The sequence below is a fragment of the Gossypium hirsutum genome, chromosome A08 (assembly GCF_007990345.1).
Source record: "Gossypium hirsutum isolate 1008001.06 chromosome A08, Gossypium_hirsutum_v2.1, whole genome shotgun sequence".
Lineage (NCBI taxonomy): Eukaryota > Viridiplantae > Streptophyta > Magnoliopsida > Malvales > Malvaceae > Gossypium > Gossypium hirsutum.
The window spans coordinates 120,693,066-120,720,930 of NC_053431.1; the positions used below are offsets into that span (position 1 = coordinate 120,693,066).

General features: G+C 29.1%; 1 protein-coding gene, 1 long non-coding RNA gene and 1 other non-coding gene across 3 annotated transcripts; 1 reads left to right on the plus strand and 2 right to left on the minus strand.

The window, feature by feature from the left end:
- Nucleotides 1-1,493: 1,493 nt before the first annotated feature.
- Nucleotides 1,494-5,179, plus strand: LOC107944690 (uncharacterized). The gene is made up of 8 exons (XM_041075053.1): nt 1,494-1,980; nt 2,412-2,897; nt 3,173-3,335; nt 3,497-3,794; nt 4,040-4,112; nt 4,211-4,301; nt 4,396-4,475; nt 4,665-5,179. Exons 1-8 carry the CDS (start codon nt 1,894-1,896, stop codon nt 4,911-4,913), a joined length of 1,527 nt encoding a protein of 508 aa, XP_040930987.1. The 5' UTR covers nt 1,494-1,893; the 3' UTR covers nt 4,914-5,179.
- A 9,819-nt stretch (nt 5,180-14,998) lies between these two features.
- LOC121204702 (uncharacterized) lies at nt 14,999-15,686 on the minus strand. The gene is made up of 2 exons (XR_005899890.1): nt 15,572-15,686; nt 14,999-15,346 (listed from the first exon to the last, which is right to left on the minus strand). It is a non-coding gene; the product is annotated as an uncharacterized lncRNA (long non-coding RNA).
- An 11,845-nt stretch (nt 15,687-27,531) lies between these two features.
- On the minus strand, nt 27,532-27,638 carry LOC121205602 (small nucleolar RNA R71). Its single transcript, XR_005900678.1, has one exon. It is a non-coding gene; the product is annotated as a small nucleolar RNA R71 (small nucleolar RNA).
- Nucleotides 27,639-27,865: the final 227 nt, after the last annotated feature.

A 27,865-nucleotide genomic window follows, 5' to 3' on the forward strand; every position in this document is an offset into this window, starting at 1 on the left:
AGAACAAAGAACCCAACCATTACCCCTCTTGAAGCCTTTACACAACTCATGGCCACCTTCTATATCCCTTTTTGCACTCCTATGGCTGATCCTACTACAACCATAGTCATGCCACCAACTACTCTAAGCATTCAAATCTCGCCCGACACTTCCATGTCAGATTCCAGATATCAGATCATGTGCCTAATTTTTTTCAATTTGACTACTCTCTAGTCTCAACCCACTATTGTTGGTGGATCCTCAAATTAGGTTTCTCAACAATAATAAGCATTTGACCCTCAATTGCAAGTCAATAAGATGTAAGAGAAAATGCGCCTCATGCAAGAACAACTCTTGGCTCAACAATGCTAAGAGAAAATGCGCCTCATGCAAGAACAACTCTTGGCTCAACAATGCTAGTTTCAGGAGTAGTTGGAGTGCCAATGCTTGTTGGATTTGCAAAATCATAATGAGCAATTGATTGCAAAGCTTTGCTTAGCCAATGATGTTGTTAAGAAGAATAACTTGCTTGACCCCATTCATCTAGAATAAAAGTATTTTTATTTTTATAATTTTATATAAAAATAATTAATTTTAAACTTAAAGCATAATCTTTAAAAAAAATTTAAAAATTGTTGTTGTAAAAAAAGTTGATATTATTGATTGCAACCAATGTTTTAGGAATTGAATCAATGTTCGAACCAGTTAGACCATTGGTTCGAGTGGTCTAAAGAAAAAAAATTATTAAAAATATAAAAACCGATTCAACTGTAAGTTCAAATTGACTTTTTAATTTTGTTCAACTTGTTTATACCAATCCATGGGACAATTGATTTTATACTTTTCATCAGACCGATACTCTTAACGATTTTCGATCTGACTAATTAATCAGTCCAATTTGATTCAAACAATATTGATATCATGTAGAAATGGCAATACCCATATTATTAATATTTAAGGGAGAATAACAAAAAAAAAAAAGAGAAGAAGAAGAAGAAGAGAGGGTTATAAAATTAAGAATCCAACTAACCAATTTAATAGACGCATTTATGGATCTTTCAATAAATTAGGGCGGCATCCATACTTCCCCATAAATATTGTTTACATCATCTATACTTTATTTTTCTTCTTTTAAATATTATTTTATTCCCATTAATTTAATTTACAAAATTTCCATACATTTTCTTAGGATTTTAAAAGTTTATATATTTGGTTATATCAAATAACATGTGGTTTATTAGATGATAAATATTCTGATTTAATTCTTCATTCTATAAGGTTTAAAGTATTAAGCATTCAAATGCAACTCTGCGTGTTGCTACCTTTCTTATTTATGGAATAGTTTGAGCCAGAAAAAGCTACATCTTTCTCATTCAATAAATTCCTTAATGAGCTATGTATTTAATACCAAATCAGTTTAAAAATTCAATAATTTCTTTCTTTTTATACTGATTAGTCTAAAATTAATATTATTATATAATCCAAATATATTTTCTATTAAAATAATTTGTCTTATATATAAACCTCTCAAAAGCCATGAACAGCACGTAACATTGACCCACTGCTTTTAAAAGAAGAAAAGGAAATGAATAATGGGTTACCAGATTTCCTTTATGTTTTATTGAAATCATGAAGAACAACCATGGGTTTATCGTTTACAAGCATTCATGGAGGTGAAAGCAGACCAAGTGATTGAAGTGAAAGTTAAAAACTGGTTTTCCACTGCAGTGTCGTGTACCAAAGAGAGAGAGAAAGAAGTGTCAGTAGGCCATGTTTTCCACCATATCTTGCCTTAAATGACAAATATTGTTCATCTCCCACTCTTTTCAACAGAAACCCAACAACCCTTTTTCTTTCTTTAAGATTGTTAATTTGGTGAGATTTCTTCGATTTTGTTGATGAAAAAAAAAAAAGATGAAGACTGAAGAAAAAACAGTGACAGAGGAACATGATGCTGGTGCTGCTGCAAGACGAGGAACAGTTTCTGTTCCTATTCAACAGGTATTTTCCAGTTTCCTTGTTACTGGAATGCTTAATTTGTATCTTTTCACTGAATATTCAATATTACTTCATAACATTTACAGCTAGAATCCATAGATTGGAAATTTGCATGTTTACTCGATGTAAAGATTATGGTTTTAGGCTGTTTTTAATGGCACTTTGTACTTATGAGGGAAATAAATCACAAATTAATTATCTTCATTCTGGTGGATTTAAATTTTAAACTGTTACTGATCTTTTTTATATTTTAAGGTAGTTAAATACATCGGTTAAATCACCGGTTTCATTGGAACATTGTCGGTAGGACCCTAGCTACTCATTGTGAAGTTATATGTTTGCCCCATCTTTGCATTAATATGCTGAAAGCAGCTCTCAAGTGTAGTTCATTATTGCATGTTTGGTTGCATAATGATGAATTGTTCTTGTTTCAGGTGGAAGATTCTGCCGGAATAACCGAGGAAACGGCGGATGCTCGTAATTGGAAGCGAACCAACCTCTTTCTCGAGATCCCCTCGAGAAGTTTGGATGATTCTTCTCAAGACTCTGTCACAGTTAAGATGCCCCAAACACCTAGTTTGACTCCCAGGAAAGTGAATTTTCACTTGACACCGAATCCTTCCGATGGAAGGATTAATGGATCCTCCTCAGGTCCTTCGTCGTCGAAAGGTAAATCGTTGAGGAGTCTCTTGCCAAAACTAAGCTTCAAGGCTAGAAGTATAAGTTCGGATATTGAAAAGGCTGCAAACTTGGCTCCCGAATCTTCGATTACTTCTCTAAAAGAGAAGCCTTCCATGTCGAGGACATTGTCACTTAACAAGATATTTACTCCCATGATAAACAGAACATCTTCCTTGCCTGTAACTCAAACTGCAAACTCGAACCCGGAATCTGCAAGCGGGGGAAGCCTTGGTGGCTCTGTAAGTTTTGTTATGTTCTTACTTGACATTGTGACTATATTTTTATTGGATTTAGATCGTCTTTTCTATCAACAAGACAGTGAATATTTGGAGTTTATCATGTTGGATTATCGTCGTCAGTTTTCGATTAACGAATAGGGGCATGTTAGTTAGCTGCTAGAATTATTGCATGTTTGCAATCTATTGACCTGACCAAGTGATGTCTTAATGTTAAATGAAGAACATTTGAAAGAAGTCATTTTCATTCAAGGATTTAAGTGTTGGTTCCTTTGCAGAGTAAGGGAAGCATGCTGAAGATATCTCGCTCGTTTTCAGTTCCCGTAAACGAAAAAGAAGGAAAATTAAGGAGAATGGATTCATTCTTTCGAGTGGTTCCCTCAACTCCGCGAGCAAAGGAAGGAGAAATAAGTTCAAACCCTTCTATCAGGCCCGATTCAGGTATCCATTCTATGCATTCATCTATGTTTATGCTTATGTTCAAAATTTTGCAAAGTGCCTTTCATCTAAATAGATCCAACATGAAGTTCAAAGCATATAAAGATATTCGGCCTAGAACTTTTGTCAGCAATGTCTTATGAAAATCTCTTTTTTTTTTTCAGAAAACAGAGACCCTGATGGTGAGGACATACTGGAAGAAGAGGCTGTTTGTAGAATTTGTATGGTTGAACTATGCGAAGCAGGCGAAACATTTAAGATGGAATGCAGCTGCAAAGGCGAGCTTGCGTTGGCTCACAAAGACTGTGCCGTTAAATGGTTTACCATCAAAGGCAACAAGACATGCGATGTGTGCAAGCAAGAGGTTCAGAACCTACCCGTCACCCTTTTACGAATCCAAAGTGTTCGTGCTCGCCGTGGTGGAACAAGTAGAGGTTTTCCGGATGAAGCTCGTGGCTACAGGTAAATTACAGTTTCTTACCAACTCTCCTATAGGATTCAGGTGCGAATATCAGATACGGATATGTTTCTGTCACTAGTATGTTCGGTTTTGTATGTTATACCTTAGGCTTCCTAGGGCAATGATGCCTTAGCTTTTAGTTTATCCTACAAGCATTCCTCATACCTTCTAAACATTAAGTAAAAAACGAATTACCTGACTGCTCTATTGTGTACATTCCGAGCACTTATCCGTTTGATGATTGCAGGGTTTGGCAGGAGGTCCCGGTTCTTGTAATCATCAGCATGCTTGCATATTTTTGTTTTCTCGAGCAGCTTCTGGTAGGATAAGTTGTTTTCCATTCAGAACTTCCCTTCTCTGCTATTGTATATATAAATGTATCCTTGATATATACATAGATATCTCCATTTACCTGCAGGTTGGAAAAATGGGTACCGGAGCCATTGCTATATCGCTTCCATTTTCTTGTGTGCTAGGCCTGCTTGCATCGATGACTTCTTCAACTATGGGTAGGCTTGGCAAACATCCTCAAGCTTTTTGATTAATTTAAGAGGAAATTCAAATGTTGGTTAGAAAAAATCCTTTTTAATGTTTGGTATTCAGTGAAGCGAAGATTCATCTGGGTTTACGCATCGATTCAATTCGCCTTGGTGGTTTTCTTTGCTCATATGTTTTATTCATTGGTAAGTGATTTCTCTATCTTGTTTACCACCCGCTGAACTCGATTTTTTGATATACTTGTATCCAACACTCACCTCTCCGAGAAATATCAATGCAATGGTCATTAAAATACACAGTTTTGGTACTTTTAAACATTAAATTTTGTGTAAAACATGGTTCAATTAACTTTTTAATCGTTCTTGGACATGCAGGTGAAAGTACAAGCAGTACTATCAATTCTCCTTGCAACATTTTCTGGTTTCGGCGTTGCAATGAGTGGGAGTTCTATCATTGTCGAGATCTTGCGTTGGAGAAGAAGATGGCAGGCTTGGTCCGACCAGCAGCACCATAATTCCCAAGTTCCGTCACCACCGCCGGTCCAACCTCCACGAGCTGTTAATTCACCTCGGAGAGTTCCTGATGGAAACCAGCAAAGAGCAGAAACTTTCAGTGGGAGTTGAAGGGATCCACCTTTCGCCTCTTCGGTAGCACTTATCGAGTTCCCTACTATATCCGCTCCGCTCATTCATTGACATACGTTGAAATTGAAGCTTTGATTGTTTCTTACATTGGTAAGCCCAACATTGAGGCCCCCACAATGCAGTATGTATAATCTAGTTTATCTGCAGGTGAAGCATCGTTTGCTTCTTTTTATATACAATGAAATAGTTTGTAATGTGCTTGCAAAAGGGTATATATAATATAATATAATAGGCTTAATACATAATTTGGTAGTTAAATTTTACATTTTTTTAACATATGATATTTATGTTAGTTTTTTTTTTATCTAATATGGCAAAAGTTATACATTTTAGTACTGGGAGGTAATATTATTATCTTTTTGTGTGTTTAATTTTAACAAATAATAACCTTTGCGACATCCATGAAAGAAAAAAAATAGCTAAATACATGTATAAATCAAGAACCAAATATATTATAGTCTTTAATCTTTCACTGAATTGTATATTTAAATATTAATTCAACCTATATTTATAGCATAAACTTAAAGGTTTCTATCAATATTTTCAAATATTTATTAATCGATACACCAAATTAATATTTTAAATCCTTAAAATTTTAAAACAAATCGAAACCCTAAAAAATTAACATAAATCCAAAAGATTTGGCATGTATGATAAAAAAAACACCGAATCCAAATATCAAATCCATAAAATTTGAAAAACGAATAAACTCAAAAATAATAGAGAATCAATTTGTTCTCAATAATTCAATATAACAAGACTCAGATGCCACTTGTTATTATTGTTAAAAAGAAAGAAGAAGTCAAAGCCTGAGAATGAAAGAGCAAATGAAATATATATTGAGAAAAAATCGAGTAGATTTGAAAAGCTCGATAAAAAAATATAAATTTTGAATTAAATAGTGTGAGTTATTCAGATCAACTCAAATAAAAAAAATAAAATTTTTGGTTTAACTCGAATATGAATTATACAATTCGAGTTATCCAAAATCTAAATAAGAAAAGACAAAGTTACGTTGTTTTGATAAATGTTTATATTTTCTAAAATTAACCTTCAAAACCATTAGGTTAAAAGGCAAAACTACGTCGTTTTAATAAATGTTTACCCATTAAATTAAAAAGCAAAACCATTATATTATTTATATAGTTAAATAATCTTGTACTTCGTTTACTAATTAAATAATCGGTCATTGTAAATACAACATTGAGTATAAATAATATAATTCGTTAACTACACTCGACTTAACTCCAAATTTTTTGACTCGATTCAACTAGACTTGACCGAATGCTCACCCGTAATTTAATTTGAGTTTTAAAATTGATTTAATGAAATATTAGCAATAAACTTTCATCAAATTAATCAAAACCTGAATTAAATCATATTCATTTAATTGTATTTGATAAATCAAACGCAAAATTAAACAAATTTACAATTAATACTTAGTTTATTTTATTAACAAAATTATGAAAAACTCAAACTAATAATAGTAACAATTAATTTTTTTTTCAAATTAACCTTAAAACACAAATTAAATACTAAAAAATTAAGGTTACTAAAATATATAACTTTTGTTAAATCTATAGATATAAAAATAGATTAAAAATAACATAAATACCACATTAATAAAAATGTTGAACTCGGATATTAAATAATATATTAAGTAAATATAATATGAAAAATTGAATCCATATTTTAATTGAGTTTGTTGTTTTTTCAAAGTCTGTGAAATGCAATTATCAAGATGCAAGTCATAGATGAATACATTTTTTTAAAAAAGAAAATTACTGATGAATTAAACTAAAATACCCTTATTAGGTAGATGGAATGAAATTATGGTAATAATGCCTTATTGCCTCAAATTGGAGCAAAACTTGAACAAAATAGAAAAGAAAAACATTAAATGAAAGTTGGATATTATTCAAAATAAAGGGGCAGTCCACATCAACCCCCAGGGGGCAAAATCATGTGAAACATGTTTTATGTAATGGGTGATTTGCAAATGCTATGCATCCGTTGAACCAAAATCATCTTCATTATTTACCAATTTAATGCCTCATTTCATTTTTGCATACTGAAATAACTGTTATATTATCAAAAATAATTAGTATAATTTTGAAATTTAAAAGGAGAAACTATTAAAATAGTCACTTTTATTTGTTTTAAGTTACATTTGAGTCACTTATGTTTGAAATGTTATGTTTTAGTCACTTATTTTTTTTGTAATATTTTAGTCACTGAGCCGCTAATTACCGTTAATGGTGTAACAGTAGGCTGACATAACACTTTAAATAATCATTTTAAACGAAAATCTTAGGTTAAATTCTACAATTTGTCCTTATATTTTATTCATTTTGGGAAATTTAATTTTTTTATGTTCTTTTAACTTTTTTTTTCTTTTATTTTTCATTCTCTTATGATTCTCCCCTTGTTTTCCTCCCTTCTTCATTTAATATGTAAAATAATTTAAAAAAGAAAAAAAATCAGAATGCTCAAATTTTAAAGGTTAAATTATGCTGTTTTCATTTTGGTCATTTAAAAAAATCTTTTCAATTTCATCACTCAATTTTTAAGGCGTTTTCATTTTAGTCACTCAAACATTAAATTATTAATGGCATATGACTCTATACGCCAATTGATCATTTTCATTTTCGTCACCAACTTTTTTAAGTTTTGATCTGGATTAAAAAAAAAAGATTAAAGTGAAAACGCAGTAGAAACTAAAATAATATATTTAAAAATTTATCGTATTGTAATCTTTTACCCCTTTGCCAAAAGATTTAATTTTTTTTCAAAATTAAATCTTTAAATTTCAAAACATCAAAATCAATTAAATAAATTGTTAAAAAAAATTATCTCTTGATAATAATGTCAATTGATTTGTTACAATAATATTGAAATTAATTTATTTAATTAAATTTAATCTCCTTCTAAAGTTTAAAATTTCATTTTATGTTTCCAAATTAAAATAAAATCATATAACTATTTTTAATAATTGTCTACAAAATCCAAATTTCTTTTTATTATAAAAACAAAGAAAAATGGGTTAATTAGGCAAAAATGTCATTTTTGAAAGTTAATGAGGGAATTAGGCCGTTTTTCTCAAATTTAGGGAAATAGGCCAATTTTGAAAAAGATACAGAAAACACCTTCGGGAGACATTTTCGTCCAAGATCATTTTATCCAACTGTAAAACATATAAAATGGCGAATTTTTTCAACAGTTAAAATTTCAAATGGCTAATTATATTTTTACCCCCCAATGGCAATTTCATTTTTTATATAAACCCTACTTATTTTTCAAATTTAATCTCTCTATTTTTCAAATTTAAAAATTCAGATCTAATTGTTCACACGATTAAATTCTTTTGATAAATTCGCTGGAGTGACATTTTAAAATTAAAAAAAGAAACTCATACAGTAACCATGTAATTGAAAATTTCACAAATAATTTTGATGATGTTAACAACTCTTAAAAATTACATCATCATTTTAATTAAAATATAGTTTTTGGGCTAACCAATGACATTGAAAAAGTTGAGGTACCAAATTATGTCAAAAACTTCAAATATAAAGATTAAATCTTAAATTTGAGTGTAGTATAGGAACCAAAAATTAAAATTTGACCATTATTACATAATTTATAAAAACTTAAAAAACTTATTCAAACTCATCATGCCAAAATAATTTTTTTATTAGTAATATATTTTCTTTTAAAAATTTATGTCAAAAATTTAATCAGAGTAGTCAACAATATTAACAATTTGGACTAAACATTATAAAAATAGGAACAAATTATTGTAGAATTTAAGTATAAAGATTAAATCTTAATTTTAACTATAGTAGAGGGACCAAAAGTGATATTTGACCATTTTTGTATGAATGGCGTGAAAAAAGGAACGGCTAGACACGTGTCAAGGTAGAGGACCTTGATAAAGATCAAATATTAATTTTAGGCATAGTAGAGGGACCAAAAATGGTATTTGACCATTTTCCTATGAAAAGAAAAAAAAATTAAGGCCAAACACGTGTCAAGGCTTGTAAATCTTATATATTAGCATCATTCTCTTTCTTCTTATCGCGTTGATTATTTATTTTTATCAAATTATTGAGTGCAAATTTGAATGTTAAATTATATTCTAATATTATTTTTAGAAATTTAATTTTTTCATTTTTTTAAATTAAAAATTTAGGTTCATTTATTACTATGGTTAAAAATTTTCTATAAATTTTATTGATGAGATATTTTAAAATTAAAAAAATATATTTGTCAATCTGTAACAATAAAGTAGTATTGAAAATGTTTATATGAATTTTTTTCTTAAAAACATTCATTCGAATGCATCATGATAAAATAAATTTTTTATTGGAATATTGTTCCTAAAAAAAATTGATGTCAACATTTTTATTGAAATAAATAATAAATATTTAAACTAATTAAAAATATTATAAAAGTAAAAGTTTAAAGCTGAAGTTTAATTATTGTCTAATAATGTACAAAAAAAACAAAAAAAATCAACAACGCAAACCTAAAAGAAATAAAAAAAACTATGTATCTGTCTCTAAGACTGTCTGTAGATTATATATAACCACGTAATATTTAATCAAAAAATTAATGATATGAACTATTTGTACTGATTAATAACGCTATAAAAATAAAGTGACCAAATTGCATTAGAAATTAAAGTGTAGAAATTAAATCTCAAATTTAGGTATGATAGAGAGACCAAAATTGAAATTTAATTATTTTTCTAAAACAGTATAAAAAAAAAGAAAAGAAAAAAGGTAAACTAATGCAAACATAAAAGAAATAGAAAATAATGTGCCTGTGGTATTCAAATTGTATATAATTACGTAATATTTTAAGAAAAAAAGTTAATGATATTAACTATTTGGACTAATTAATAACATAATAAAAATATAAGGATCAATTTATGTTAAAAATTAAATTATAGAAATTAAATCTTAAATTTAGACATTTTAGAGGGACCAAAATAGAAATTTAATCATTTTGGTAAAATGCAAAAAGAGAAAGAAAAAGGGAGCACGGTTTGGGTGGGCCATTTGTAAGTAGAAGAGGACCTTAGACAAATTAGAGGGATCAAAACTAAAATTTAACTATTTTGGTAAAACCCAAAACAAAGAGAGCATGATTTGGTTGCCACGTGTAAGCAAGATTACCTTCCTTTTGTATATATAGTTATATAAAATGTTAGTCGAAATGGAATTTAAAGGCTTTCAGCTTCTCACGTCTCTTCTTCTTTCTTCTTAACAAAAATTATATATATCAAATGAGAAAATTTACATAAAATGCATGTAAAAATGATTTGAAATTTGTTGAGTGAGTCTTAGCTTGATTGGCATGTGCATTGTTGATAATATAGGAGGACACGGGTTCGAGTGTGTTGAAGTGCATTATCCTCCTATTTATGAGTTGGGGAGGGGCTATAGATAGTTTTAGGTATTGTCTAACATAGAGCAGATATAATCAAAACCTATAATAAAATTGTTCAAAAAAAAAAGATTTGAAATATAAGAAAAAGTAAAGAGGAGGTTGACTTCACCATCCATCATTAAGTCGAATATGACGCTTATAAAGCAAGAACGCCACGTTGGATCAGACTATGAATCACCTATTAAAGGAATGTGAGCATTGTGTGCTTGGTAAGGTTTAAACCCTTGCCCTTATATTTGCATTAGGGCATATAGATTGCCACTTAATCAGGTGGTACAATGCTTCCCCTCTAATGACCTATATGATATAGGTTCAGGGTTTCATCTACCAAAAGCAAATGACCACTATTTACTTTAGTAGTTAACCACGCACAAAATATAGTCTAGTTCAATGAGGCACTTTCGCTTTATGAATCCATTGTCTCTTCAAGTAGTCTCAAGTGTTCAAGTTTGCCGTAGAGTTGGGGGACAAAACATTGGGTTGATCCAAAGGCAATAGCGACCTCTTGAGGGGTTTGTTTGGTTCAAATCCTTAGGTGTCATATAAAGGAGAGGGGTTCAAACCTTACTAAGCATGCAACGCATGACCCAATCCAACAAGGTGCTCCTACTTTGTGAATCCCGCCTTCGATTTAGACTCCCATAAGTGTCAGAAGTTTTTTTAAAGTAAATTTTATCATGCTAGATATGTCATGATTACACAATATAAATATAACCTAACATAAAAAAGAACATAAACATAACACAAATACATTATTTATATTTGAATTGGAAGCATGATTTTAACTATTAGCTTACATCTATTTTTTCAAGATCGATAAAGTCATTTTTAGTATAATAAAGACAATTTAATTCTCTCAACACCTTTATCTATTCATTCATTTTATGTACCAATTTTTTAGTACAAATTATTGAAAGGCTTAAATTCGAAGTTCTTTAAACGAAAAACAATATTTTTTTCAAGCATTACAATAGCATAAGCAAAAGCAATGAAAACATTTAGGTGTGCAATTTGGTGGACAAGCATCCTTGCAATCGTCATCCGTGCTGCATTTAGCATTTGCCATCAGTACACCATCAAAGGGTAATGGCTCAGGCACCGGCAAGCAACTACATTTATTGGTTTTTAAGTCACAAAGACCGAGATGATCACAGTTCAATTGGCACTCCGAGTCATGAGTACATGCTTTCGAGTTTGATACACCTGCAAATTAAACAATAAATTTTCATCATTTATTTGTTTTATTTTTTAATTAGATATTGATGCATATATATAATATGAATCTAAGATAAGTGAGATTTGAATCTCAACAATTGCGGTCTCTCATTTTATCTTAAGATCACAATATCTTTTGTACAAAAAAATCATATGTATATGTATATAATGATTAAATATCGAAGTAAATAAATATTATATACACTAACCAAATGCCACGATCAAAACAATGAGAAAAGAAGCAACACCAAAAGAAGCCATTGTTTGAAAGATGTTGAGAGATGAAATTTAGAGTCGATTATATTATGAAAATGAGTCGGTGATGCACAATTTATAAGATATATTGGACATTTTATAGCTGAATTTTTGGACCCTTTTGAACCTAATATTAAATGATGCAATATCTAGTTGATGATATACTTGCCAATTATGTAGCTCTCAAATAGGAAAATAATAAATTTACAATTTAATTTACACATAATTTATAGTATAATGAGGAAAAGAACAAAAGTAAGACAGATAGAGTTGCCATATATAATAATTTTTTTGGAAGTTTCACTATTATAAATAAAGATAAATACCAAAGCTATACATGAATTATGATTTAATGTGTAATTGTATACACGAAATTTGATTTTGTGTACTTTTATACATGAATTTTTTATTTGATCCAATTCTTGTAAATTATTAACATAGTTATTGAGATAACATCATTTTATGTTTATATATTGCATACATAAAATAATTGTATTTATCCAATATAAAAATAATTGATTATTTATTTTTTAAAATGTGTATGATTTAAATCAAAATTAAAGTTTCAAGTGTACGTTTGAACCACAATAAGAGTTTCACATGTATAATTACACCAAATTAAAGTTAATGTATATTAATGCACATTGAATCAAAGTTCATGTATAATTTTTAGATTTATCCCTTATAATAAATGCAATACTTTCACAAATATAATATAAGTACAAATTTATGTTTAGCTAACTATAATGTAAAATCAAACTAGTACAAAGCATAATACATGAAGAATCGAAAAGAAAAGAATTTGAACAAAATTTACACATATTATACACACATGATATAATTGAAGACACATATTTTAATAATTTATCGTGAAACTTAAATCTATGTACTCAAAGCATTTACCACATTAATATTATAGACAATAATTGTTTTTAAAATTTAAGTCAAATTATTAAGTTAGGACTTATAACTTAGTGAATATATCTTATATCCAAAAAATCATTGATGTTTTGGGTAAACTTCAAAAATAGTCACCTTTGTTTATCTCATGTTACATTTTAGTCATTTATGTTTGAAATGTTACGTTTTAGTCACTTACATTATTGTAAGTCTAAAACCGAAGTTTGATCATTGTCTAATAATGTACAAAAAAAAACAAAGCAACAATGCAAACCTAAAAGAAATAGAAAATTACATATTTGTCTCTAAGACTATCTTCAAATTATATATAACCATGTAATATTTTAATCGAAAAGTTAATTATATGAACTATTTGTACTAATTAATAACGCTATAAAAATACAGTGACCAAATTGCATTAGAAATTAAAGTGCAGAAGTTAAACCTCAAATTTAGGACCAAAATTGAAATTTAATTATTTTTCTAAAATTGTAAAAAAAAGAAAAAAGAAAATTAGGACTGATGCAAACTTAAAAGAAATATAAAACAATGTGTCAGACTCTAAGACTCTTATGGTATTTAAATTGTATATAATCATGTAATGTTTTAATAAAAAAGTTAATAATATTAACTATTTGGACTGATTAATAACATAATAAAAATATAAGGACTGATTTATGTTTAAAATTAAATTATAGAAATTAAATATTAAATTTAGAAATTTTAGAGGGATCAAAATTGAAATTCAACCATTTTGGTAAAATGCAAAAAAAAAAAGAGAGAGAAAGGGAGCACGGTTTGGGTGTGCCACTTGTAAGTAGAAGAGGACCTTAGAGATATTAGAGGGACCAAAACTTTGGTAAAACGCAAACAAAGAGAGAGCATGATATGGCTGCCACGTGTAAGTAGGAGTACGTTCCTTTTATATATATAGTTATATAAAAAGTTAGTCGAAATGGAGTTTAAATGCTTTCAACTTCTCACCATTTCTTCTTCTTTCTTCTTAAAGAAAATTATATCTATCAAATAAGAAAATTTACATATATTAAATATTTTAAAGGCATGTAACAATTATTTGAAATTTGTTGATTAAGTCTTAACTTAATTGGTTTGAACATTGTTGACAATGTAGGAGGACGTGGATTCGACTGTGTTGAAGCACATTATCCTCCTATTTATAAGTTGGGAAAGGGCTATGGATAGTTTTAGGCATTATGTTACAAAGAGCAAATATAATCAAAACCTAAAATAAGATTGTTAAAAAAAAAGATTTGAAATTTAGGAAAAAGTTAAGAAGAGGTTAACTTCATCATCCATCCTTAAGTTGAAGAGGACACTTATAAAGCAAGAACGCCACGTTGGATCAGATTGTGCATCACCTATTAAAGGAATGTGAACATTGCGCGCTTGGTAAGGTTTAAGTCCTTGCCCCTTATATTTGCATCTAAAGGCATATACACTTCCACTTAATCAAGTGGTATTATGGCTCCCCTCTAATGACCTATATGATATAGGTGTAGGTTTAATACTCTACCATAGGTAAACGACTACTGTTTCCTTTGGTAGGTGATCATGTACGACATATAGTTCAATTTAACGAGGCACTTTCACTTTATGAATCCATTGAATCTTCATGTAGCCTCAGACATTCAAGTTTTCCATAGAGTTGGGAAACAAAATATTGGGTTGATCCAAAGACAATAACGACCTGTTGAGGGGTTTGTTTGGTTCAAACCCTTAGGTGCCATATAAAGAGGAGGGGTTCAAACCTTACTAAGCACACGACACACGATCCAATCCAAAAAGTGCTCCTACTTTGTGAATCCCACCATCGGTTCAAGCTCCAATCAGTGTCAAAAGACTAAATCCCCGCTAGTTAAATCTAACATTTTATTTGGATTTTTGTTTTCCCGCTAGTTCAATTTCAATAGTTGAAAAAATAATAATAAATCTTTAAGTACTCAAACATGTCTCCTTTAACAAAACATAGATGATTTGCAATAATGGTTCTTATAGAGAATTAATGAAGTTATGCAACAATCAAGAAGTTCTTTAGAAGTAAATTTTATCATGTTAGATATGACATGATTACACAATATAAATATAGCTTGACATAAAAAAGAACATAAACATAACACAAATACATTATTTATATTTGAATTGGAAGCATGATTTTAACTATTAACTTACATCTATTTTTTCAAGATCAATAAAGTCGTTTTTAGTATATAAAGACAACTGAATTCTCTCAACACCTTTATCTATTCATTCATTTTATGTACCAATTTTTTAATATAAATTATTGAAAGGCTTAAATTCGAAGTCTTTTGAACGAAAATAATATATTTTTCAAGCATTACAATAGCATAAGCAAAAGCAATGAAAACATTTAGGTGTGCAATTTGGTGGACAAGCATCCTTGCAATCATCATCCGTGCTGCATTTAACATTCACCATCGGTACACCATCAAAGGGTAATGGCTCAAACATCGGCAAGCAACTACATTTATTGGTTTTTTCACAAAGACCGAGATGATCACAATTCAATTGACACTCCGAGTCATGAGTACATGCTTCCAAGTTTGATACACCTACAAATTAAACAATAAATTTTCATCATTTATTTGTTTTATTTAATTTTTTTAATTAGATATTGATGAATATATAATATAAATCTAAGACAAATGAGATTTGAATCTCAACAATTGAAGCCTCTCCTTTTATCTTAAGATCGCAATATCTTTTGTACAAAAAAATCATATGTATATGTATGTAATGATTAAATATCAAAGTAAAGAAATATTATATACACTAACCAAATGCCACGACCAAAACAACGAAAAAAGAAGCAACACCAAAAGAAGCCATTGTTTGAAGATGTTGAGAGATGAAATTTAGAGTCGATTATATTATGAAAATGAGTCGGTGATGCACAATTTATGAGATATATTGGACATTTTATAGTTGAATTTGTGGACCCTTTTGAACCTAATATTAAATGATGCACTATCTAGATGAGGATATACTTGCCAACTATGTAGCACAATAAAAATCTCAAATAGGAAAATACTAAATTTGTAATTTAATTTACACAACTTATGGTATAATAAGGATAAGAACAAAAGTAAGATAGATAGTTACCATATATAATAACTTTTTTGGAAGTTTCATTATTATAAATATGGATAAATACCAAAACTATACATGACCTATGATTTAATTTGCAATTGTATATATGAAATTTGATGTTGTGCAATTTTAGACATGAAATTTTGATTTGATCCAATTTTTGTAAATTTTTAATATAATTTTTGATATAATATCATTTTATGTTTATATGTTGCATACATAAAATAATTATATTTATCCAATATAAAAATAATTGATGTATTTATTTTTTAAAATGTGCATGATTTAAATCAAAATTAAAGTTTCAAGTGTACATTTGAACCACAATTAGAGTTCACGTGTATAATTGCACCAAATTAAGGTTCATGTATATTAATGTACAATGAATCAAAGTTCATGTATAATTTTTAGATTTATCCCTTATAATAAATGCAATACTTTCACAAATATAATATAAGTACAAATGTATGTTTAACCAACTATAATATAAAATCAAACTAGTACAAAGTATAATAGATGAAGAATCGAAAAGAAAAGAACTGAACAAAATTTACACATATTATACGCGTATGGTACAATCGAAGACACATATTTAAGTAATTTATCATGAAACTCAAATCTATGTACTCAAAGCATCCAGCATATTACTATTTTTTTTATAAATTACAATAAATTGAAAATATTTTTCTAAACAAAGACAATAATTTTTTTAAAAATTTCAGTCAGTTTATTAAGTTAGGATTTATAACTTAGTGAATACAACTTATATCCAAAAAATCATTGATGTTTCATTTTTGGGTAAACTACTAAAATAGTAATTTTTGTTTATCTTATGTTACATTTTAGTCATTTATGGTTGAAATGTTAAGTTTTAGTCACTTATGTTATCGTGTTGTAACATTTTAGTCACTGATTCGTTAGCTAACATAGTACGTTAAATAATCATTTTAAACGAAAATCTTAGGTTAAATTCTAAAATTGGTCCCTATATTTTTTTCATTTTGGGCAATTTATTTATTTTTATGTTCTTTTAACTTTTTTTTCTTTTTTTTTTCATTCTCTTTTGCTTATCCCTTTGTTTTCCTCCCATCTTCATTTCTTTTAACGTAGTTTTTTTTATGTTTTCCATTTGTTAAAACTAGTCCACAAGCTTGCCTCACTCGAAAAAAATTAAATTGTTCAAAAAAATAAAAGTATAAGGATTAGTTTTAACAAATGGCAAGTATAGAAAAACTATGTTAAAAGAAATGTGGAAGGGAGAAAAACAGAAGGAGAAGCAAAAGAGAATGAAAAATAAAGATAAAAAAGGAAAGCTAAAAAAACATAAAAGAAAAAAACATTAAATTGCTTGAAATAAAAAAAATATGAGGACCGATTATATAAATTAACCTAAAATTTTTGTTAGAAATGATGATTTAATGTTCCACTTCAGCTTACCATTATACAGTTAACGGAAATTAATGGCTCAGTGACTAAAATGTTACAACGTGATAACGTAAGTAAAAAAAACGTAACATTTCAAACATAAGTGACTAAAATATAACCTGAGGCAAATAAAAAAGACTATTTTAATAGTTTACCCAATTAAAATTAATTTATTGTTAATTCATTATAGGAATGCTCCTCATTATCACTTTAACATTTAAATAAGTTTTAGAGATGAGATTGTATGAAACTATGATTCTACATTATCTCTATCTTTTCTAATGGGAGAATGACAAATCAGATTTTGTCTCCTGATTTTCAGCCTTTTACTCCTGAAAAAATTCAAATCCAACTAAAAAGGCTAAAAATTAAGAGGAAAAATCTGATTTGTCATTCTCCTATTGGAAAGGGAAAGGGATGACGTGAGATCACAGTTTCATATAACCCTTTCAAATAAGTTTTATAATAACTTAACATATGAAGTTGCAAATAGTTAGCGACGTTAGTTTATTGTCCAATTTCATTAGTTAATGATGACATGAATAGTTGGAAATGTGGCATGTGGTACAAAAAGTTTAATATGTAAAATAATTTAAAAATTATAAAATCAAAATGCTTAAACTTTAAAGGGTAAATTACTCCGTTTTTATTTTCATCTATGTAAAAATATTTTTTCAATTTCATCACTCAACTTTTAAAGTGTTTTCATTTTAGTCACCTAAACATTAAATTATTAACTGCATATGATTGTATACTCCTGTAACAGCCCGATTTAGGGCCTAGTCAGAACAGTGGTCTCGGGACCACAAATCCAAAGTTTGAAATTATTTTTATTATTATTATGAGGTTATAACATGATTATATTAGTGTATAAAAAAATTTGGTGAGTTAATTTTGATGTTTGTGAGCCCAATTGTGAAAAAAGGACTAAATCGCATAAAAGGCAAAAGTTGCATTTTAGTACCCATATTTTTGAATATGGCATGTATAGGGCTTAGCCTTGATTATTTTGTGTCTTTAAGCATTGGTCAAATGTGTAGGCTTGGGATAAATCCCACACTTTGAATTTAGCCTTGATATTGGCTATTACTCATTTTGATTATATGCAAAGATGATATTTCCTCGGCTGGGTAAATTGCCTTATGAAAGAATGTCTATTGTAGCTGATTTGGCTGTATGGTATAGACTAGAATCGGTGTTGGTTGAGTTTGTGTTAATTGATGTAGGTAAGGGTGGCAAATAGGCTTGGTAAATAGCCTTATTTTGTTCACACGGGTAGGCACACGGGCGTGTGCCTAAGCCTTGTGTCCCCTGCACGTAAAAATTTCAAGTCAGTATGCATGGTAATAAATACACGGACAGGGACACGGCCGTGTCTCTCAGCCCGTGTGTTATGGCCGTGTGACATGTTGGGTGTGCTGACGTCAGAAACAAGATACTCAACTTTTCTCACACAGGCTAAGACACAGGCGTGTCAAGGCCGTGTGAGCAACACGGGCCAGGGATACGGGCATGTGTCCAAGCCATGTGAAGTCTGCACTTGAATTATGTGAAATTGTGTAAATAAATTGGCCACACGAGTAAGGGACACAGGCATGTCCCTAGGTGTTTAGGCCGTGTGAGACACACGGGCTATCAGCACGACCGTGTTAAGATGGTCACACGGGCGTGTTACCCTTCAACACGAGCGTGTACCCTGTTTTAAATGCAAAGTTTGCATAGATTAGATAAGAACTCGGAAGGATTCCGAATGGTTTCCAATGGTCTATTTAGGCCTCATAGGTCCATATTAAAGGGTTTTAAGTAGAAATTGAAAAAGTTTTAATTTGGGCCGAGTCTTGGTGACTTAAGATGGGTTGCATGCATGAGATCAAGTTAGGTAATGCCTTATACTCCGCCCCGGCATGGGTAACGGATATGGGGTGTTACAACTCCAATTGGTCATTTTCATTTTTGGCACCAATTTATTTTAAGTCTTGATCCGGGTAAAAAAAGGATTAAAGTGAAAAAGCGGTAGAAACTAAAATAATTTATTAAAAAACTTATCACAGTGTATTTGTTTACCCCATTGCCGAAAGTTTTAATTTTTTTTTAAGATTGAAACTTTAAATTTCAAAACATCAAAATCAATTAAATAAATTGTTGAGATTTTTTTATCTCTTGAGAGTGTCAACTGATTTGTTATATTATAATACTGAAATTAATTCATTTAATTAATTTAATCTCCTTCTAAAGTTTAAAATTTTATTTTATGTTTCCAAATTAAAATGAAATCAAATAACTATCTTTAATAATTGTCTACAAAACCTAAATTTCTTTTGATTATATGATCTTGAATCTTCTATGTTAAGCTAAAAACAAAGAAAAATGGGTTAATTAGGCAAAAATGCCATTTTTGAAAGTTAATGAGGGAATTAGACTGTTTTTCTCAAATTTAGGGAAATAGACTAATTTTGAAAAAGAAACAGAAAATGCCTCTAGAAGGCATTTTCATACAACGACCATTTTATCCGACTGTCAAAAAATATAAAATAGTCAATTTTTTCAACAGTTAAAATTTCAAATGGCTAATTATATTTTTACCCCCCAATGGCTATTTCATTTTTTATATAAACCCTACTTATTTTTAAATTTAGTCTCTCTATTTTTTAAATTTAAAAATTCAGATCTAATTGTTCACACCATTAAATTCTTTTGCTCAATTCGTTGGAGTGACATTTTGAAAGTTCAAAAAAAAAATCCACACAATAACCATGTAACAAAAAAAAACATTGCAATGAATGTGAATTTAACAGATAATTTTGACAATGTTAACAACTCTTAAAAATTACATCGTCATTTTAATTGAAATATAATTTTTGGGGTAATCAATGATATTGAAAAAGTTAAGGTACCAAATTATGTCAAAAACTTAAAATATAAAAATTAAATCTTAAATTTGAGTGCAATATAGGAACCAAAAATTGAAATTTGACCATAATTATATAATTTATAAAAACTTAAAAAACTTATCCAAACTCATCATGTCAAAATATATATATTTTTGTTAGTAGAATATTTTTAAAAAAATCTATGTCAAAAATTTAGTCAGAGTAGTCAACAATATTAACAATTTAGACTAAACATTATAAAAATAGGGACAAATTATTGTAGAATTTAAGTATAAAAATTAAATCTTAATTTTAAGTATAGTAGAGGTATCAAAAGTGATATTTGACCATTTTTGTATGTACGGCGTAGAAGACTGAAGGCCTAGACACGTGCAAGGTAAAGGACCTTCCTTTATAAAGATCAAATATTAATTTTAGGCATGGTAGGTAAAGGGACCGAAAAATGGTATTTGACCATTTTCCTATGAAAAGCAAAAAATAAAAATAAAAATGAAGGGCAAACACGTGTCAAGGTTTGGAAACCTTTTATATTAGCATCATTCTCTTGCTTCATATTATGTTGATTATTTATTTTTATCAGAAGAATAAATTTGAATGTTAAATCATATTCTAATATTATTTTTAGAAATTTATTATTTTTATTTTTTTAATTTAAAAATTAAAGTCCAATTATTACTATAGTTAAAATTTTTTATAAATTTTATTGATGTGACATTTTAAAATTTAAAAAAAATTGTCAATCATGTAATAATAAAATAATATTAAAAATGTTTATATGGATTTCTTTCTTAAAACATTCATTCTAATGTATCATGATAAAATAATGTTTTTGTTAGAATATTGTTCCTAAGAAAATTGATGTCAACATTTTTATTGAAATAAATAACAATAATAAATATTTAAACTAACCAATGATATTATAAAAGTAAAAGTCTAAAATTGAAGTTTGATCATTGTCTAATAATGTACAAAAAAGAAAAAAACAAAGCAGCAATGCAAACCTAAAAGACATAGAAAACTATGTATCTGTCTCTAAGACTGTCTTCAAATTATATATAAACATGTAATATTTTAATCGAAAATTTAATTATATGAACTATTTATACTAATTAATAACGCTACAATGACCAAATTGTATTAGAAATTAAAGTATAAAAGTTAAATCTCAAATTTAGGACCACAATTGAAATTTAATTATTTTTCTAAAACTGCAAAAAGAAAAAATGTAAGACTGACGCAAACTTAAAAGAAATAGAAAACAATGTCAGTCTCTAAGACTCTTAGCGTATTCAAGTTGTATATAATCATGTAATGTTTTAATAAAAAAGTTAATAATATCAACTATTTGGACTACTTAATAACAAAATAAAAATATAAGGACCAATTTACGTTTAAAATTAAATTATAGACATTAAATATTAAATTTAGAAATTTTAGAGGGATCAAAACTGAAATTTAACCATTTTGATAAAATGCAAAAAGAAGAAAGAGAAAGAGAGCACGGTCTGGGTGTGCCGCTTGTAAGTAGAAAAGGACCTTAGAGATATTAGAGGGACCAAAATTGAAATTTAACCATTTTGGTAAAACGCAAACAAAGAGAGAGCATGATTTGGCCGTCAGTCTAAATGGAATTTAAATGCTTTCAGCTTCTCACCGTTTCTTCTTACTTCTTCTTAAATATATATATATATATCAAATAAGAAAATTTACATAAAATATTTTAAAGACATGTAAAAATTATTTAAAATTTGCTGATTGAGTATTAACTTGATTGGTATGAACATTGTTGACAATGTAGAAGTACGTGTGCTCAAGTACGTTGAAGTATATTATCCTCCTATTTATAAATTAGGAAAGGGCTATGGGTAGTTCTAGGCATTATATTACAAAGAGCAGATATAATCAAAACTAATAATAAGATTATTCAAAAAAAATTGAAATTTAGGAAAAAGTAAATAGGAGGTTGACTTCATCATCCATCCTTAAGTCGAAGATGGCGTTTATAAAGCAAGAATGCCACGTTGCATCGGACTGTGCATCCTATTAAAGGAATGTGAACGTTACGCGCTTGGTAAGGTTTAAACCCTTGCCCCTTATATTTGCATCTAAATGCATATACACTGCCACTTAATCAAGTGGTACTATGGCTCCCCTCTAATGACCTATATGATATAGGTTCAAGGTTTAATACTCTACCATAGGTAAATGACCACTATTTCCTTTAGTAGGTGATCATGCACCACATATAGTCTGATTTATCGAGGCACTTCCACTTTATGAATCTATTGAATCTTCAAGTAGCCTCTGACATTCAAGTTTTCCATAGAGTTGGGAGACAAAACATTAGGTTGATCCAAAGACAATAACAACTTGTTGAGGGGTTTGTTTGGCTCAAACCCTTATGTGCCATATAAAGAGGAGGGGTTCAAACCGTACTAAGCACGCGACGCACAATCCAATCCAACAAGGTGCTCCAAGAAGTAAATTTCATCATGTTAGATATGACATGATTACACAATATAAATATAACTTGACATAAAAAAGATCATAAACATAACACAAATACATTATTTATATTTGAATTGGAAGCATGATTTTAACTATTAGTTTACCTATATTTTTTCAATATCAATAAAGTTGTTTTAGTATATAAAGACAACTGAATTCTCTCAACACCTTTATCTATTCATTCATTTTATGTACCAATTTTTTAATACAAATTATTGAAAGGCTTAAATACAAAGTCTTTTGAACGAAAACAATATATTTTTCAAGCATTACAATAGCATAAGCAAAAGCAATGAAAGCATTTAGGTGTGCAATTTGGTGGACAAGCATCCTTGCAATCGTCATCCGTGCTGCATTTAGCATTCGCCATTGGTACACCATCAAAGGGTAATGACTCAGACACCGACAAGCAATTACATTTATTGGTTTTTAAGTCACAAAGGCCGAGAAGATCACAGTTCAATTGACACTCAGAGTCAATGAGTACATGCTTCCAAGTTTGATACACCTGCAAATTAAACAAGAAATTTTCATCATTTATTTGTTTTATTTAATTTTTTAATTAAATATTGATGCATATATATATATAATATAAATCTAAGACAAATGAGATTTGAATCTCAACAATTGCAACCTCTCCTTTTATCTTAAGATCACAATATCTTTTGTACAAAAAAAATCATATGTATAAGTATGTAATGTTTAATTGTTGAAATAAAGAAATATTATATACACTAACCAAATGCTACGATCAAAACAATTAAGAAAGAAGTAACACCAAAAGAAGCCATTTTTTGAAAGATGTTGAGAGATTAAATTTAGAGTCGGTTATATTATGAAAATGAGTCAATGATGCACAATTTATGAGATATATTGGACATTTTATAGCTGAATTTGTGGACTGTTTTAAACCTAATATTAAACGATGCAATAAATAGTTGAGGATATACTTTCCAATTATGTAGCATAATAAAAATCTCAAATAGGAAAAAATAATAAATTTACAATTTAATTTACACAACTTATGGTATAATAAGGATAAGAACAAAAGTAAGACATATAGAGTTACCATATATAATAAATTTTTTGGAAGTTTCATTATTATAAATAAGGATAAATACGAAAACTATACATGACATATGATTTAATTTGCAATTGTATACATGAAATTTGATGTTGTGCAATTTTAGACATGAAATTTTGATTTGATTCAATTCTTGTAAATTATTAACATAATTATTGAGATAACATCATTTTATGTTTATAAATTGCATACATAAAATAATTATATTTATCCAATATAAAAATAACTGATGTATTTATTTTTGAAAATGTGTATGATTTAAATCAAAATTAAAGTTTCAAGTGTTCATTTAAACCACAATTAGAGTTTCACGTGTATAATTGCACCAAATTAAAGTTCATGTATATTAATGCACATTGAATCAAAGTTCATGTATAATTTTTAGATTTATCTCTTATAATAAATACAATACTTTCACAAATATAATATAAGTACAAATGTTTGTTTAACCAACTATAATGTAAAATCAAAGTAGTACAAAGCATAATAGATGAAGAATCGAAAAGAACTAAACAAAATTTACACATATTATATACACATGGTACAATTGAAGACACATATTTCAATAATTTATTATGAAACTCGAATCTGTGTACTCAAAGCATCCACCATATTAATATATTTTTTATAATTTACAATAAATTGAAAATAATTTTCTAAACAAAGACAATAATTTTTTTTAAATTTCAGTCAAATTATTAAGTTAGGATTTATAACTTAGTGAATACATCTTATATCCAAAAAAATATTGATGTTTCATTTTTGGGTAAACTATTAAAATAGTTATTTTTGTTTACTTCATGTTACATTTTAGTCATTTATATTTGAAATGTTACGTTTTAGTCACTTATGTTATCGTGTTGTAACATTTTAGTCACTGTGCTGTTATCTGACATGACACATTAAATCATCATTTTAAACGAAAATCTTAGGTTAAATTCTAAAATTGGTCTCTATATTTTTTTCATTTTGGGCAATTTAATTTTTTTATGTTCTTTTAACTTTTTTTTTCTTTTTTTTTCATTCTCTTTTGCTTATCCCTCTGTTTTCCTCCCCTTTTCATTTCTTTTAACATAGTTTTATTTTTATGTTTTCCATTTGTTAAAACTAGTCTACAAGCTTGCCTTACTCGGAAATATTTAAATTATTCAAAAAATAAAAGTATAGAGATTAGTTTTAACAAATGACAAATATAGAAAAACTATGTTAAAACAAATGGAGAAAGGAGGAAAACAAAGGGAAAATCAAAATAGAATGAAAAATAAAGAAAAAAAAAGAAAGTTAAAAGAACATAAAATAAAAAAATAAATTGCTTAAAATGAAAAAATATGGAGACTGATTGTATAAATTAACCAAAATTTTTTGTTAGAAATGATTTTACGTTTCACGTTAGGTTACTATTATACCGTTAACAACAATTAATGTCTCAGTGACTAAAATGTTACAACGCGATAACGTAAAATTTCAAATATAAGTGACTAAAATATAACTTAAGGTAAACAAAAATGACTATTTTAATAGTTCACCTGATTTAAAATTAATTTATTGTTAATTCATTATAGGAATGCTCGTCATTATTACTTTAAAATCTAAATAAGTTTTATAATTGATAAACCATAATATATACATATTTTTATCCCATTCTTAGCATATTTTTGGATGATTTATCATAAGATTTAGTGAATTCGTTGCTCCTAATCCTTTAAATTCATGTTTTATACTTAGGTGAGCATAGGAAGGTGAAAAGAGCAAGAAATTGGCCAAAAACGGACAAAATGGGCTTATCTCAGTATTTCACACGGCCTAGGCACTTCAACACAGGTAAACCACACACCTGTGTGAGGCACACGGGCAGGCCACACGCCCGTGTGTCATAGCCGTGTCAACTAAAAACCAACTCAGAATTACACACGGCTTGAGCATCTTCACACGGGCGTGGCACACGGCCGTGTCCCTGTCAAGCCCAAGTCTAATTTTACTCGAAAAAGGCTAATTTTGAGGGTTTTGAAGCATTCCAAAGTGTATATAAACACCCTAGAAGAGGATTAAAAATGACACGGAGAGTAAAAGACAGAAAATACTCAAGGATAGCCATCAAAATCAGCTCAGAAGCAGGATCTACTTCAAGACTGAAGATCTCTATTCAATTTCCTAAGAAGTTCTTTGGGTTTCTTTATGTTTTGTTGTTTTCCCAATTTTGAGACATTTTCCATTATTATGAACTAAACTCTCTAAATACCTAAGAGAGATGAAACCTAAGATGAATCTTATTACTATTTGATTTATATGATAAGTACTTGTTTTTATTCTTAATTGTGAGTTTTAATCATTGCTTTAATATTCCAGGATATTAATTCAGGTTTTGATATGCTTATTCAGTGGAGCAAAAGTCCCTATTTAAGAGTAGATCTTCCATGATTAAGCGGAGTTGCATGCAATCCTAGAGATAGGACGACATAAATCTACCGGGTTAGAGTCAAATCTAATAAGGGAATCCATAGATCGAGTTAATGCGATAATAGGGGTTTTAATTAGAAAGAGATTTCGAATAATCAACCTAGAGTCAGTTGTTTTTAGTCTCGAGAGAGATATTAACATAAATCAGGGATTTCTACGGATTAAGTCAAGTGAATAAATCGTCTAATTCAGAAATAATAAGTGAAGTCTAGGTGAATTCTTCCTTGGGTATTGTCTTCTCCATCGGTTTTCTAAACAATATTTTTCAACTTTTATCTCTGTCATAATCTTAGTTAATTAGATAATTAGTCTTAGTTAAAACATTCCTTTAATTATTAGGCTAGATAATAAAGAGATAGTAATTACTAGTACTTTTAGTCCTTGTGGATACGATAGTTTCGATCTCACCATAACTATACTACTGTTCTATAGGTGCACTTGCCTTAGTCGAATTTTTAGTTAGTTTAGCAATCATCAAGTTTTTGGCGCCATTGCCGGGGACTAAGATATTAGGAACACTTAATTTTTTTTTTACTTTAGCCATTCTTTTATTTTTATTGCAATCTAATTTTATTTTTATTACTAATTTTTTCTTTTATTTACTTCTGACAGGTTTTTATAGTTTATGACTAGAAGAAACCTGTCAGGACCTCTACCTTTTAACAATGAGATTGAAAGCATAGCTCATAGAAACCGAAGAGAAATAAGGCGAAGCCTCCAATACATAGAGGAAAAGCGAGAGGGCGATATTCACACTACAATCGAGGAGATGGCTGAAAATCAAAATAATCCGCTACCTCCTATGGTTGCCACAAATCTAATTAATCAGACTACAATCGAGGAGATGGCTGAAAATCAAAATAATCCGCTACCTCCTATGGTTGCCACAAATCTAATTAATCAGAATCCTACTCCTCGTACTATGTACGACTATGCTAAACCCAATTTAACAGGAACTGAATCGAGTATAGTTAGACCTACTGTTGCTACAAATAATTTTGAACTGAAACCTAACATGATTCAAATGATACAATAGTTTGTTCAATTTGATGGTTTGCAGGATGAGGATCCAAACACTCATTTAGTAAATTTTTTGGAATTCTGCGACACCTTTAAGATCAGTAGCGTTTCTGATGATGTCATTCGCCTTCGGTTGTTTCTCTTTTCATTGAGGAATAAGGCTAAATAATGGTTGAACTCGTTACCACGAGGGTCAATCACTACTTGGGAAGAAATGACCGAAAAATTTTTACTTAAATATTTTCTGCCGACTAAAACGGCTAAATTAATGAATGATATCTCTTCTTTTGTGCAGATGGATCTAGAAACTCTTTATAATGCATGGGAAAGATACAAGGACTTATTGAGAAGGTGCCCTCACCATGGGTTACCTCTATGGCTGCATGTTCAGACTTTTTACAACGGTGTGAACCCCTCAACAAGGTAATTGATTGATGCAGTTGCTAGTGGAACTTTAAATAATAAAACACCTGAAGAGGCTTACAAATTTATTGAAGAAATGTCACTGAATAACTATCAGTGGCAAATCATGAGAACGAAGCCGATAAAAGCAGCTGGTGTCTTCAACCTTGACGCGATCACTATGCTATCTAACC